At 48.7% G+C, this 12,378-nt stretch overlaps 1 protein-coding gene across 2 annotated transcripts in view; it reads right to left on the reverse strand.

Moving 5' to 3' along the window:
- LOC138567392 (E3 ubiquitin-protein ligase RNF216-like) overlaps positions 1–12,378 on the reverse strand; it is a 2,013,370-nt gene that overhangs the window by 263,836 nt on the left and 1,737,156 nt on the right. For both annotated transcript variants that reach the window (XM_069645556.1, XM_069645557.1), the window contains one exon: positions 286–508. In XM_069645556.1, the coding sequence (XP_069501657.1) occupies positions 286–508 (223 nt within the window). The remainder of the gene's footprint in view (positions 1–285; positions 509–12,378) is intronic.

The raw sequence follows: 12,378 nt of genomic DNA on the forward strand, positions 1-12,378 counted from the left end.
GGGAAAAATAAGGCATTTAAAGGCGAGGACATGCAGCCTGATAATATTTAGTGAATTGTCTCTCTATGTGCAAGAGAATCAAGAATGAGGACATAACCAATGACGTAGATACTTCAAGAATACGGAGGGTAATCGTGCACGTTTACTTCTAAACACAGTGAAAGGATATCATTATATTTACTATAATATAACAGTGTACACTATACATTGCAAAATATATATTTCTACCATGAGTGAAAGACTAAACCAAAAGAAAGAGAAAGAAAATGATTCATTAGAACTTACTGAAGGGTCCGTCCAGAGGGAACATCTTGTACAGTCACGGCATGGTGCTCCTGGTGATTTTGGATGCTGGCAAAAGTGGTCGTATCCGTTAATGGGGACTCTGCAAAGGTAGCACATTTGGGCACCGCATCTGCAAGACATTCGGTTACAACCTTCTGACTTAATGAGGCCAGTTCCACACTTGTGGCATTTTCTAATGCGGGCAGCAGTCATTTTCTCTTCACTGGAACAAAAATGGAGAGTGCGGATTTCAGAAAAAACAGAGCAAGACACAATGTGCTCGACTCCAAACAACAACTGATTTCAGCCCAATTGTATAGCCCTATAAAAGATTTCAGTGACATAGTCTATGGATTCATTAATCAGCTTAAGTATAAAGGATCGTTGCATATTGTGAAAAGTAAACTGTACCTGTGCACTTGCAAAAAAACGAGGGTTTACAATAATCTTTCCCACTCCACTCATGGGTGTCACACAACTACTTGATGCAATATACAAATGACCACTTATCTTTCTGCTCAAACTCTTCTATTATTATATTGGAGTTTTTAGCCAGTACGCAAGCCCACTTCTGATTTCTCCCAACATGTATTTCTTCTTAGGTTGCACAAGAATCGGTATCGTAGTAATTATGAGCATATATACTGGATGAAATCCAGATGCTCTCACATGGTCTTGCATTTTTTTAACTATAATTATCAAAGAACACGTGTTACCATAATGGACTGTGGTTAGACAGAAGCTACATCTGCCCTATGCAAGTGTTAGGGAGAATTCTCATTCTATGGCTAATTCCCCTTACCTAGTGAGTCTCTCAGCAGCTTTGCTGGATCTCTGGTGTTATTTCCTTCCACTTGGTAAGAGTGTGAGCTTTTCCCCCACTCTTACACCTATTTTACTATGTGCCTTTTACCTGTTTTTACGATTGTGAGCTCTGAAGTACACCACTTCAGTAGCCCCCTTCTTTGTGTGTGTCACTCAGCATCTTCAGTGCAGTGACACAGGGTTGTCGTTCAGACTTCCCACCGACTCCATTTCTGAGGTGACTGCGGTCCCCCAGAAAAGGGTAAAGTTACCATTAACTTAACTTAGTCAAATATAACCACAGATCCAGGACACACCATCTTACATGGAGTGCTAGAAGGGTTAACTCTCTTTATCTGTCCCTCCTGGAGCATTGTTTTGCTCTTAACATTTAGACATGTCTGGTGGCAGTGGTATCTACCCTAAATTTCTACCGCGGTTATCTTATATAACCGTGGTAATAGTGTAGGCTATTGTGTTAGCCTCAAACTTAAACTCGCTTGACCAAATCCTTTTTCGTTTGGCTCCAGTGTGGTTTATTCGCCATTTCTTTTTGTTAAACTCCTTCTTGTGTTTTACTTTGCGTGGCAAACTAGGTTTGCCTTCTTTGTTCACTGTCTTTTGGTGGGCTTCTACCTAGAAGCCCTCAAGGTGCATGGGTGTCTAGGTGGGCTGAATGTGAGGGAGGGGTGTAGTCACTCCCTGCACAGGGTATCCTAGGAAACCCAAGTCGCACTTTGTCATGATTGGCCAGGGTGGTTGTCCGGGCTGGACAACCCCCCTGCTGGGTGATTGACAGGCAGGCTGCGTGAATGGGGGTTTTTCGCATAAAAGGCAGGTCTCTTGGGCTGGAAGTCAGAGAGTCGCCACTGGAACTACAAGGAACCGACGAGAAGTGGAGGAGAGGTCAACTGCTGCAACTTCCCCGTACCGGTGAAGCCCTGCTGCAGTCCTGAGCTATCTACCCTTCAACGACTAAGGTCGCCTTCGTGGTCAAAATCGCTGCACACTGCTGTAGTGGTCCGGATAGCCACCTGAAGAGAGACTCCTGTTTTTAAGGAGCGCACCTTTTATTCATTGTCGCTGCTGCCGGCCTCATCCCTGTGTGGTGCGGACCCCCTCATCGTCCTTCGTGCTGAAGCTGCAGGAAAGCGTGGGTCTGCGCGAAACCAACAGGAACAACTGCCGTGGCACCAGCTTCGTTCTTTGAGAAAGGTACTGTGTCCCGTTTGAGGAATTTTGGGTGAAATCCCTATTTCTCTGCTTTAAGGCTTGTCCTTACTTTTCCCTCCTTCTTATAACTTGTGCTTCCGAACATTGACAATATCAAAGTACTCTTGGCAACGCTGAATCTTGAACTGTCCGACTGTGTGATCCTCGACAACAGGCACCCGGTGTCATTTGACTTTGGCTCTGGCCCTTTGACTCTTGAATTCCTGTCTATGTGTTTTCTTCGATTCTGTCTGCCTAACTAACATATTGCCTGTGATTTTTGCCCCCAACTCGCTCTGGGTATCTCGGGTGCTAAGTGTGTTTTTGCACCGGTAGCATTTCTTGTCGCGGATACACGTTTATCTAATAGACCGAACTGTCAAAAAGTGATCGCAATTGTATCCACGGTAACGTGTTCTGTTTCATAACACCGGTCCATTCAAACACAGGGTACTTACCTTGAGTAATACTGTACAAAGTGAATTGGTTAGTTGTAGCATATTTTACGTGTGGTTTTTGAATTAAGTGAAGTGTTGTGTTGATAACAAATGGTTTACAAATAAATGTACCTATATTTTTTTTACCTAAAACCTTGAGTCAGTGTTTGCTTGAGTCACAGTAATTGTGGTCCCTTTGTGTAATCTCTGTTACTGCTCATATACTCTTGAGATAAGCCTGGCTGCTCCGCTACTGCTACCACTTTAACATAGTATTACAGGCTTGTACCTAAGGTATAACTTGTATTGCCACCTGTAGTCTTAATTGTGTGTAGCAGTCCCTAAGGGCACTGCATAGGATTCTGCCTAACAGTAAGAAATAGCCTTGAACAACAAAAAGCTAAACACATTTCACCCATTTTTGCAGAAGAATTCAACTGAGATCTTTAACCCATATTTCAAGTGTGTTGTGACTCGTCACTCAAGATATTTGTTAAGATTGCCCTTGCTATTTCTCCAATGTATGAATATTATTCTAAAGTGGCATATTTAAGGAATAGTGAACTATTTAAACTAGTTCCTTTTAATGAAATCATAAAATGGCATTTTTATTTTTCTCCTCAACTAAGCTTTATACATTCTTGATCAAATGCTTCCGTGACCTCAAGGTTTTCCCACAGTGCTTACTTCAATAGTGACATGACAAGGTTCATAGAGAAAAATGGGCTAGTGCACAATTTTGGTTCTCAGGAATTGCCAACATTTTGATGGTGTCTGTTTCGAGAAACATGCCCAGAGGAAGCATTTTCCATGAATTCAAACTTTGATCATGGAGGTAAAGAGTGAGAGAGGAGTGAAGGAGCAGCAGGTAGAGCGAAAGAAAGATGAAGCATAGAGGAGAGTGGAGGAACTGAGGCAACATCAAAGAAAAGATGGGGACGTGGGAAGAAAAACCATTATAGACGATAGAGGCGAGGGAATAGAACAAGAGAGGTGAGGGAAGGAGGAGGTGGTGGGGAAGCTGGAGGAAGAGGGTCCAAAGGAAGAGAGAAAATAAGTGGAGCATAGGAGGAAGGAGAGCGGGGTGGAGGCTTTCCACCTGAACCAGAAGATTACTGTGAGGTTGGAGAAGGGGCCGCAGGTGGGATAAAACAAGAGCACAGCAGTAGTGACTGCAAAGTAAGCCCAAGTGGAAAGGGCTGTATTTTGAGACCATGAAGGAGGAGAAAAGCATAAGTATCAGGAGGTCCAAATGTGTATGTTGTGTCTGACACCTGACAACTCCCACCATCAAATGACCCAGACAGGGATGCCTAGTAGATGTGTCCACGAGTACCAACGTTAAAGCCAGTTCACCCTGAAATAGCAAAAAAAGATGTGGGGAACAATAAAACTAGAGTGAATGGGAAACTATGTGAGAGGGGCATGGGAAGACAGGGTGAATGGGACCACGGCATGAAAGGAAGTTAAGGACCTGGTTGGCAACTAGATTGCTTTTTCTTTGCTTTTTAACCTCCTCCAATTGTAATCCAGTCAACCCTTGTCCCTTCTTCTGTGATAATAAAAATCAATGAACTGTACATTGTCTCGAGTCGTCTCTTGATCTCTCTGTAGTAACAATGCTACTCCAGTAATCTAACAGAAGTTACCACCGCAACAATCTGTGCTATGTGTTGAGTTAAGGGTAGCTGATGGAGAATCGTGTGGGGTGGGGCCAGGCTCAGGTGATATAAGCACTAGTTACTAAGGACTTTGTTTTGGTCCCAAACAAAATCCTCGAATAAAATAACATCTCCTAAGAACCAAGCGATCTGTGGCAGGAAGGAGAGGGCGATTGGTTCCTGGGATTGTAAGCAGCCTTGAGTGAGAAGGATCTACAAGATGAAAATGCAAAACTTGTGCCATACTCGTTTAAACATTTGGGCGATTCCCACTCCACGCTTACCCCAGGGACCCAGAGGGCTGGGTCATAAAAAACGAAAAGTGTTTCCTGCCTACCCACAGGCAACACGCGTTGCTCACCTTCACTCACAAGTAATATACATATAGTTTGTAGCTGGAAATGTATTCATATTTCATTATTATTATAAAAACACATAGAAACATGCAGCTAATAAGAGTCATCATCTAGTTATTGTCAAGCTTGAGCAACTACAATTAAAATACACAATAAAATACAGACACCAATGTAAAAAATTACAATATTCTATAAAATATTACATGTTACTCACTGTAGTTTCCAACATACTCCTAGTCCATGGTGCCCTTTCCTCCATACTGCATGGGTGCCCATCACTAGGGATGGGAATGGACCCCTTTTTCACATAAGAAAAGCCTTTCTCCTTTAAATTTAGATGCACGAGGAGGCTTGGTACCAGGAGCGTGCGCGCTGCTGAATAGGCTTCCTCACCAGAGTCCCCTTTTACGTGTCAGGCAGATTTAGCTACTGACTAACTACATTTTAGGGGTGTTGATGGAGGGTCGTATGGAGAAAAAAGGGACTATGGACTAGGAGTATGTTAGTCATAACGGTGATTAACTTGCATTACTCCTATGTCTCGTCCCCTTTCCGCCATACTGCATGGTGTAAGGAAGGCATGGTATCAAACAGTGAAGAATGACAAGGGATCACAGTTCAAGGGTGTCTATTTAACTTCAAATGGTTTGAACACCTATCTAAACCTAAATCTAAGGATGGGAGCAAGCTATACACCAATCAAATAATAATAACAGTCCTAGTCAAGTCTCTGTCAAAATAAACAGCCTATATTAATAAACCTATTGCCAATCCTTACTTCTAAATACAAAAGGGTGTGGGACAATGGTATGTGCAAAAAGAAAAAAGTGTTAAAGAAATAATATGTCAGGACAGTTGAGCAGTTGGCTTCCCTTCCCCACGTTTTCAGCATGGGGCAAGGCGGCACGTTCGAGCTTCGCACACACTCTGGCTGCTCGGCCACGACGATACAGGTCAAAGCAGAGACATCAGGGCCTTCTGCCAAAGCCTCTTTTCCAACAACAGTCTCTTACTGCAGAGGTTCTGTCGTAACAAATAAAGTCTCAAAGTTCAATTTCTAACAGGATTTTTACATGCACAAGTTCTCGCTTTCTTTTTTTAAAATTTTATTTAAAGTTCTCGCTTTCAATATTCATCGTGGGTCTCCCTCTTCAGGCTGAGACCACCTTTTATCACAATGTTCACACTTGGTCTTCCTCCATCGGGCTCGGACCACCGATCTCACTTGTTCGGGCTCGGATCCTCTTGATATCTCAATGTTTACATTTGGTCTTCCTCGTTCATGCTCAGGCCATGGACCTCCCTTCCTTGTTTGGGCTCGGATCCTCTTGATATCTCAATGTTTACATTTGGTCTTCCTCGTTCGTGCTCAGGCCATGTACCTCCCTTCCTTGTTCGGGTTCGGATCCTCTTTTTACCAAAATCGAAGACCGTCCAACGTGCAATGGGTTTTGCTTAAACCATTGCAGGGCCACTTCGATTCACTTCACACGATTGTTTTCATAAATCTTACACTTTCATTTCTCTTGGCAGGATACCTTACAGAGACCTTGGATTGAGCACCTTCACGGTGCCAGACCACTGTCAACGGCATTGTATCTTGCCTTCTTAAGTTCAAACACTCATCAGCAGTTTAGCTTTACTTGCGTCTTTTATCAAACGCGTTCAACAACGTTTGTTCCGGTGCTCGTTATATAATGTTGCCGCTTGCAACCTTGATTTCAACACAGACCGGTCTTGCATCGCCTCCCTAACTCACCAGCTGTGTTGATCTCTCGGGCACTTGTTTGTTCTTGGAGCCAAAGACGATACCACATCGGCTGCTGCTGCTGCTCCTCCCTGCGTTGGCTAGTTATGCGGGAGGGCCCTCCATATCTTTGACACAATGCAGGAATCTTCAGTCTGGTTTGCTGTCCTTACGCTTTCTGCCTTGAAGGTTTCTTGAAAGTAACGGCGTCTGGCCAAAAAGGTTAAGTGTATTTCCCTTCTTACAAACCCTTCTGGGTTTGCCCTCATTCAGCTGCTGACCCCAAACTGTGGTTCCTTTGTATACTTTGCCTCGCTCAGTGTTTTCTCGCCTTTTATCCGTGTGGGGAAGTTTAATGTAAATCAGGTGCGAGTCATTGTCAGTAATTGCCTGACTTCGCCTGACCATAGTAGCGGGACATGTCGGGTACACTGCTCGGGGGAGAGTGTTTTCTCCCAGAGTGTGATGTCCGTGTGAAAGTTTGGAGAAGTGAAAAAAGGGGCAGGGGAAGGTTCCCACATATCCTATCTGGTAGGATGGGGTAGAGGTGTTATAGGGAAGAGAGGGATACCACGTCTCATTATCCAGTGTCTCACTCCCACTCCACAAAGAACCCTCACCCAGGTGATCCTCCCATACTGGTCCACCCCCAGGTTCTGGATGCAAAGGCAATGGCTGTGCACTGGCCACCTGAGAGAGATCTGCAGGGACTAGCGGGTGAGATATTCTTGAACCCTGCTTGGACAAAAGCTGCATCTCACCTTGCACTGCTGTCGAGACAGTAATGTTTGCAAAAAGCGAACACTGAGGCCCATGTTGTGGCCCTGCTGATAACCTGCCAAGGGACATGCCTTTGGAATGCCACTGCGGTAGCCTTAGCCCTGATGGCAATCGTGTGTAGACAGTGCAGGACCTGCTCCGCGTCTGATTGTGCTTCCAACATTTTTTCCCAATCCGCAATCTTACTTCAAATGGAATGATGGGACTACCTTCGGTAAAAATGAAGGATGGGTATAAAGAACCACTTTATCCCTGTGGAAGATGATGTAAGGTTCAGAAGCCACCAGGGATTGTATTTCACAAACCCTGCATGCTGACATGAGCCCAACCAACAGCCAGGTTTTGATGGCGACTAATCTGATGTCAGTCATAGTTCGGGGTTCGAAAGGCTTATGCGCCAGTGAGTTTAGCACATTTAGATACCAATTTGGATGCGGCCGCTTAACAAGAGGGTATATCCTTGTGAGACCAGTGAGGTGTCTTAACCACTAGGTTAGATGTGGAATAGGACGTGGCATCTGTGTTCGTGTACGCCCGCATAGCTGCCAGATAGGTGCAACATGCGCCCACCTACACTCCTGACTTTGTGAGGTAAGCCGAGAATGACAGAACATTGTCCAGGGAGCAAAACATAGGGTCTATCACAGTTATCCCTTGCCCAAATAATTATAAGTCATACTGTTAGTCCTTAGTCCCCTTTCCTGCATGGGATGGGAGACAGAACCTTTTTCACCAGAGAAAACCTTCCTCTTTAAATTTAGAGGCGCCTGGGGGTGCAGCCCTGGGAGCATGCGCTGCCCTGACTCCGCCCTCTGGCGCCACACCTCAGTCCCCATTGACGCGTCGACAACAGATTTAACATTACCAAATGACACCAGTTTTCTTAGGGGAGAGGATGGTGGGACGTATGGAGGAAAGGGGACTAAGGACTAAGAGTATGTTAGTCACTACGGTGAGTAACTTATAATTACTCTCATGTCCCGTCCCCTTTCCTCCATACTGCATGGGCAATGTAGCCCCAGGGTGGAGAGGAGACCCTCCTTAAGCAAATAGGTTCCTGAGAACCGCCTGTCCGAAAGCTGCTTTTGATCTAGAACCGGCATCCAAACAGTAATGCTTGCAGAAAGCCGAGGGAGTGGCCCAAGTGGCCGCCCTGCTTATAACTTGCCAATGGACATGGTGCTGGAATGCGATGGCCGTTGCATTGGCTGCGTGGGCGTGCATGTTAGCCGGAACCGGCTTGTGCTGGCCCTCGTATGGTTCTTTGACGGTGAGACCAACCAACAGGATATGGAGGCCTTGGAGGCCTGATAGCCTGGTTTTGCACCTCCGAAAGTGACAAACCGGACGTCTGATTTGCAGAAGCCCTTGGTCCTGTCAAGGGAGAATTTCAGGGCATGCCTGACATCCAGGCAGTGCAGAATTCTCTGTGCCTCGTCCTTAGGATCGGTAGAAAACATAGGAAGGACTATTTCCTCGTTCAAATGGAAAGCAGACGGCACCTTAGGCAGAAATGCTGGGTGTGTCCGCAGGACTACTTTGTCCTTGTGAAAGGTAGTATATGGTTCTGAGGCGACCAGCGCCTGGATTTCACTGACAGTAAGGCGTCTTAATGGTGACCAGCCTGATATCCACGGACGCCATTGGCTCAAACTGTTTGTGCGCCAGGGCGCCCAAGACTATTTTCAGGTCCCACACAGGGTGTCGCCTCCTGATGAGTGGGTAGAGCCTTGCGAGCCCCGTCAAATATTTGACAATCGGATTGGAGGAGGAGAAGACCCCCTCCTCTGAATTCCTATAAGCCCCGATGGCTGTGAGGTAAGTGCGACATGTGTCCACCTGCACGCCCGAGTGGGTGAGGTGCGCCGAGAAGGACAGCATGTCATCTAGAGTACATGCCAGAGGGTGGATTTCCTTGGAGCCTGCCTAGTGGCAGAACCTGGTCCATTTACCTTTGTACTGGGCCCTGGTAGCCTTGCTCCTTGCGCTCTGTATGATTTCCAGATTAGCCTGTGAGAGGCTGAAGTGCCTTAATGTTACCTGCTCAGGGACCACGCTGTGAGGGCTAGTTTCTGTGGCGCAGGGTGGATGACCCTGCCCCCCTGCTGCACCAGATGATATGCTGGGCCCGTCGGAAGGTGAATCAGAGGCATTTCAGAGAGGCTGAGCAGCTCCGAGAACCATGGCCTGGCCGGCCACCATGGAGCAGTTAGGATAATATTGAGCTGGTGAGACTCCTTGATCTTGCAAATCACTCTGTGAATCAGCGGAGTGGGTGGGAAGGCATTCGCTGTCATGCCGTTCCACTGAATCCGAAATGCGTCACCCAGGTAGCCGGGGCCCTGTCCCTGCCAGGAGGCGAACCGAGGGCACTTCTTGTTGTGCCAGGTGGCAAAAAGATCCACTTCGGGGAGACCCCATCTGTTGAAGATCATCCTCAATAACAAGGTCCTTTAGCTGCCATTCATAATTATCTGCTCTCAACCTGCTGAGCCTGTCTGCCTCCAGGTTGGATTCCCCCAGAAGGTGGACTGCCGTGAGGTAGATGTTGTTTTCCAGGGCCCAATCCCACATGCTGATTGCCAGTCTGAACAGTGGAGAGGATCTGGTGCCTCCCTGCTTGTTGACATAGTACATGCTGGTCGAGTTGTCCGTCTGGATGAGGCCAACCTTGCCCCTGAGAAGTGGAAGGAATGCTGCAAGCGCTAGCCAGATGGCATTCAGCTCCAACCAATTGATGTGGTATTCCTGCTCCTGTCGAGTCCAGGTGCCGCGGACCGAGAGATCGCCCAGGGTGGTTCCCCAGCCCTCAAGCAAGGCGTCCATGGTGATGGTGACCTGCGGGTGGGAGGCCGGAAGGGCATGCCATTCGCAGGTTGCAGTCCCTGGACCGCCTTGACGTAGAGCTGGTGTGACTGGGTGTCCGTTTTGGGCGTGGTCTTTCTCAAGATGGATAAAGACTTGGCTGTTTGCGAGCTGTTTTTCTTTTTGTCCAACTCCTCGTCTGTTGTGGAGTGGAAAAGGTTACCCCCTTTGAACGGAAGATCTAAGATGCGTTCCTGGACGTCCGGGTTGATCTTCATTGCACGCAGCCAGGCTGTCCTTCTCATGTCCGTGGCGATACAAATGGCACGGCCAGAGGTGTCAATATGGGCCACGGTGGACTCCATGAGGTCCTGCGCCACCAGCTTGGACTCAGCCAGTCCCTCCTTGAAACGTGATTGGTTCTGCGTAGGGAGTTCTGGGAGGAAGTCCGTCATTTTCCACCATAACCTCTGGTTGGCGGCAGCCAGCATTGCATCAGCCTGATGAAGATGCAAGGACGCATTGGAATACAGCTTCTCCCCATTAGCCTCCAAAATCTTCTCCTCCTTGCCTAGCAGCATCGCAGAGGAGGAAGCTGAGGACGACTGAGGCTTGGAGTATAGTGATGCCACAACGATCACCGAGGAGTGTGGCTGAGGATGGGCTGATAGCAAGAGTGTATCCTCCCCCCAGCCCCCCATCTGCCTGTACTTGGCGTCCAGGCGTCGATTGACCAGCTGGGCAGATTGGGGCTTGAGCCAACCCTTTTTGGCCAGGGAGACTACATCGGTCTGCAGTGGAATTCCCGTTTTGGCAGAGGGGCGGCGCGTGAGGACTTCAGCAAGGACCCCCCTCTGCCGGTTGCGCGACCTCGGGTTGAGGCAGGCCCAGGTACTCCTCCAGCCCTGCCAGACGTACGTGGAAGGCCCTGGCTGACAAGGGCATGTCAGGGTCCTCCTCCTCATCCATGTCCTGAGGATCAGGAGGGTCCTGCGTTGGTGGGGGAGTAGCGGGACCCGGCGGCTGGGGTACCGGACACTGTGGATGAGGCTGGTACGGTACCGCCAGAGGAATTGGCTTGAGGGCCAGAGGCAGAGGCTGTGCCGGGGGCGCTGGCGGAGGAGCCGGAGGTGCTGGAAGCATTGGAGGGAGCATGTCCCTGATGGCATCCCTGAGGATAACCCCCATCCGAGGGTACTTCATGAGCCCGAGGAACCTCTCAAAGAACCGGTCTTCACAAGCCAGAGGAGTGGTAGGGGATATAGACGGGGTAGCGAGAGGCTGCTGGAGCCGCTGCATACTCCACCCATACAGACGCAGCGGGAACCTGCCCTACGCAAATGAAGGATAGGCTGTAGGCCACGTACTTGGTGGAGGCCAGTCCCACTTTGACACTTGTTCCTCGCCGAACTCCTGGAATGGCGTCGGACGGATGCTGATGTCTGGCACGGCAGTATTTTGTCAAGCTGCCTGCCACGTGCCTGCGTCGTGTTGCTCGGCTCACTGGGCCCAGCCTCCTTCAAGACTCTTGAGTGTGGATTGTGAGGCCTACACTGCTCCTTGGGCCTAGACCTGCTAGGTGAGACACCCTCGGCCCGGGGGCCGGAAGATCTGCGTTCAGGCGCGCCCTCTGACATATTGCTGGTACTAGTGCGTGGCCCCTCTGACATAATGTTGGTACAAGGGCATAGCCCCTCGGGTGATGACCCGGTACAAGAACCTTCCGGTCCCTTAACACTGTCACCGGGAGGATCCGAGGATCCCTTGCCCTGTAGTTGAAGCAGCCTCGGTGCACGTGCTGGTACGAGGACCTGAGCGGTCCCTCCCGCGCGGGCGAGGCCTTGGGAAGGAGTCTCCCTTGTGGGGTGCGATGGAAAATAGGGGCCCTACCTTGGGCCTGGATCGATGTTTCACAAAGTCCTTGAGGTCCTATGAAGGCGACTTCTGGAAGAGATCCCCCCCACCTGACTAGTCTGTTCTTCAGAGACCTCGATGACAGGGCGTTGCACACTGTACAAGCTTGCCAACCGTGGTCTGGGCCAAGGAAACGTAGGCAGAGGGCATGGGGGGCTGAAGTTGGGAAGAGCCCGTCTCAGGATGGACACCTGCGGAACCCTGTGGAAGTCGACATGCACCGGGGAGGAGCGTGATGCCTGAGGACCGAGTACCTGTATGATAAAAGACAGAAGAAGTAGTATCCACACGTGGAATTACATGGCCGAAGCCAAACCCAGGAGCGCTGGTGAATTCGGCCTGTTCCCGTCGACGCGGAAAAGGGGACCTGCGTGTGA

The sequence above is a fragment of the Ambystoma mexicanum genome, chromosome 2p, assembly GCF_040938575.1.
Source record: "Ambystoma mexicanum isolate Mex_15411 chromosome 2p, UKY_AmexF1_1, whole genome shotgun sequence".
NCBI classification, from domain to species: Eukaryota; Metazoa; Chordata; class Amphibia; order Caudata; family Ambystomatidae; genus Ambystoma; species Ambystoma mexicanum.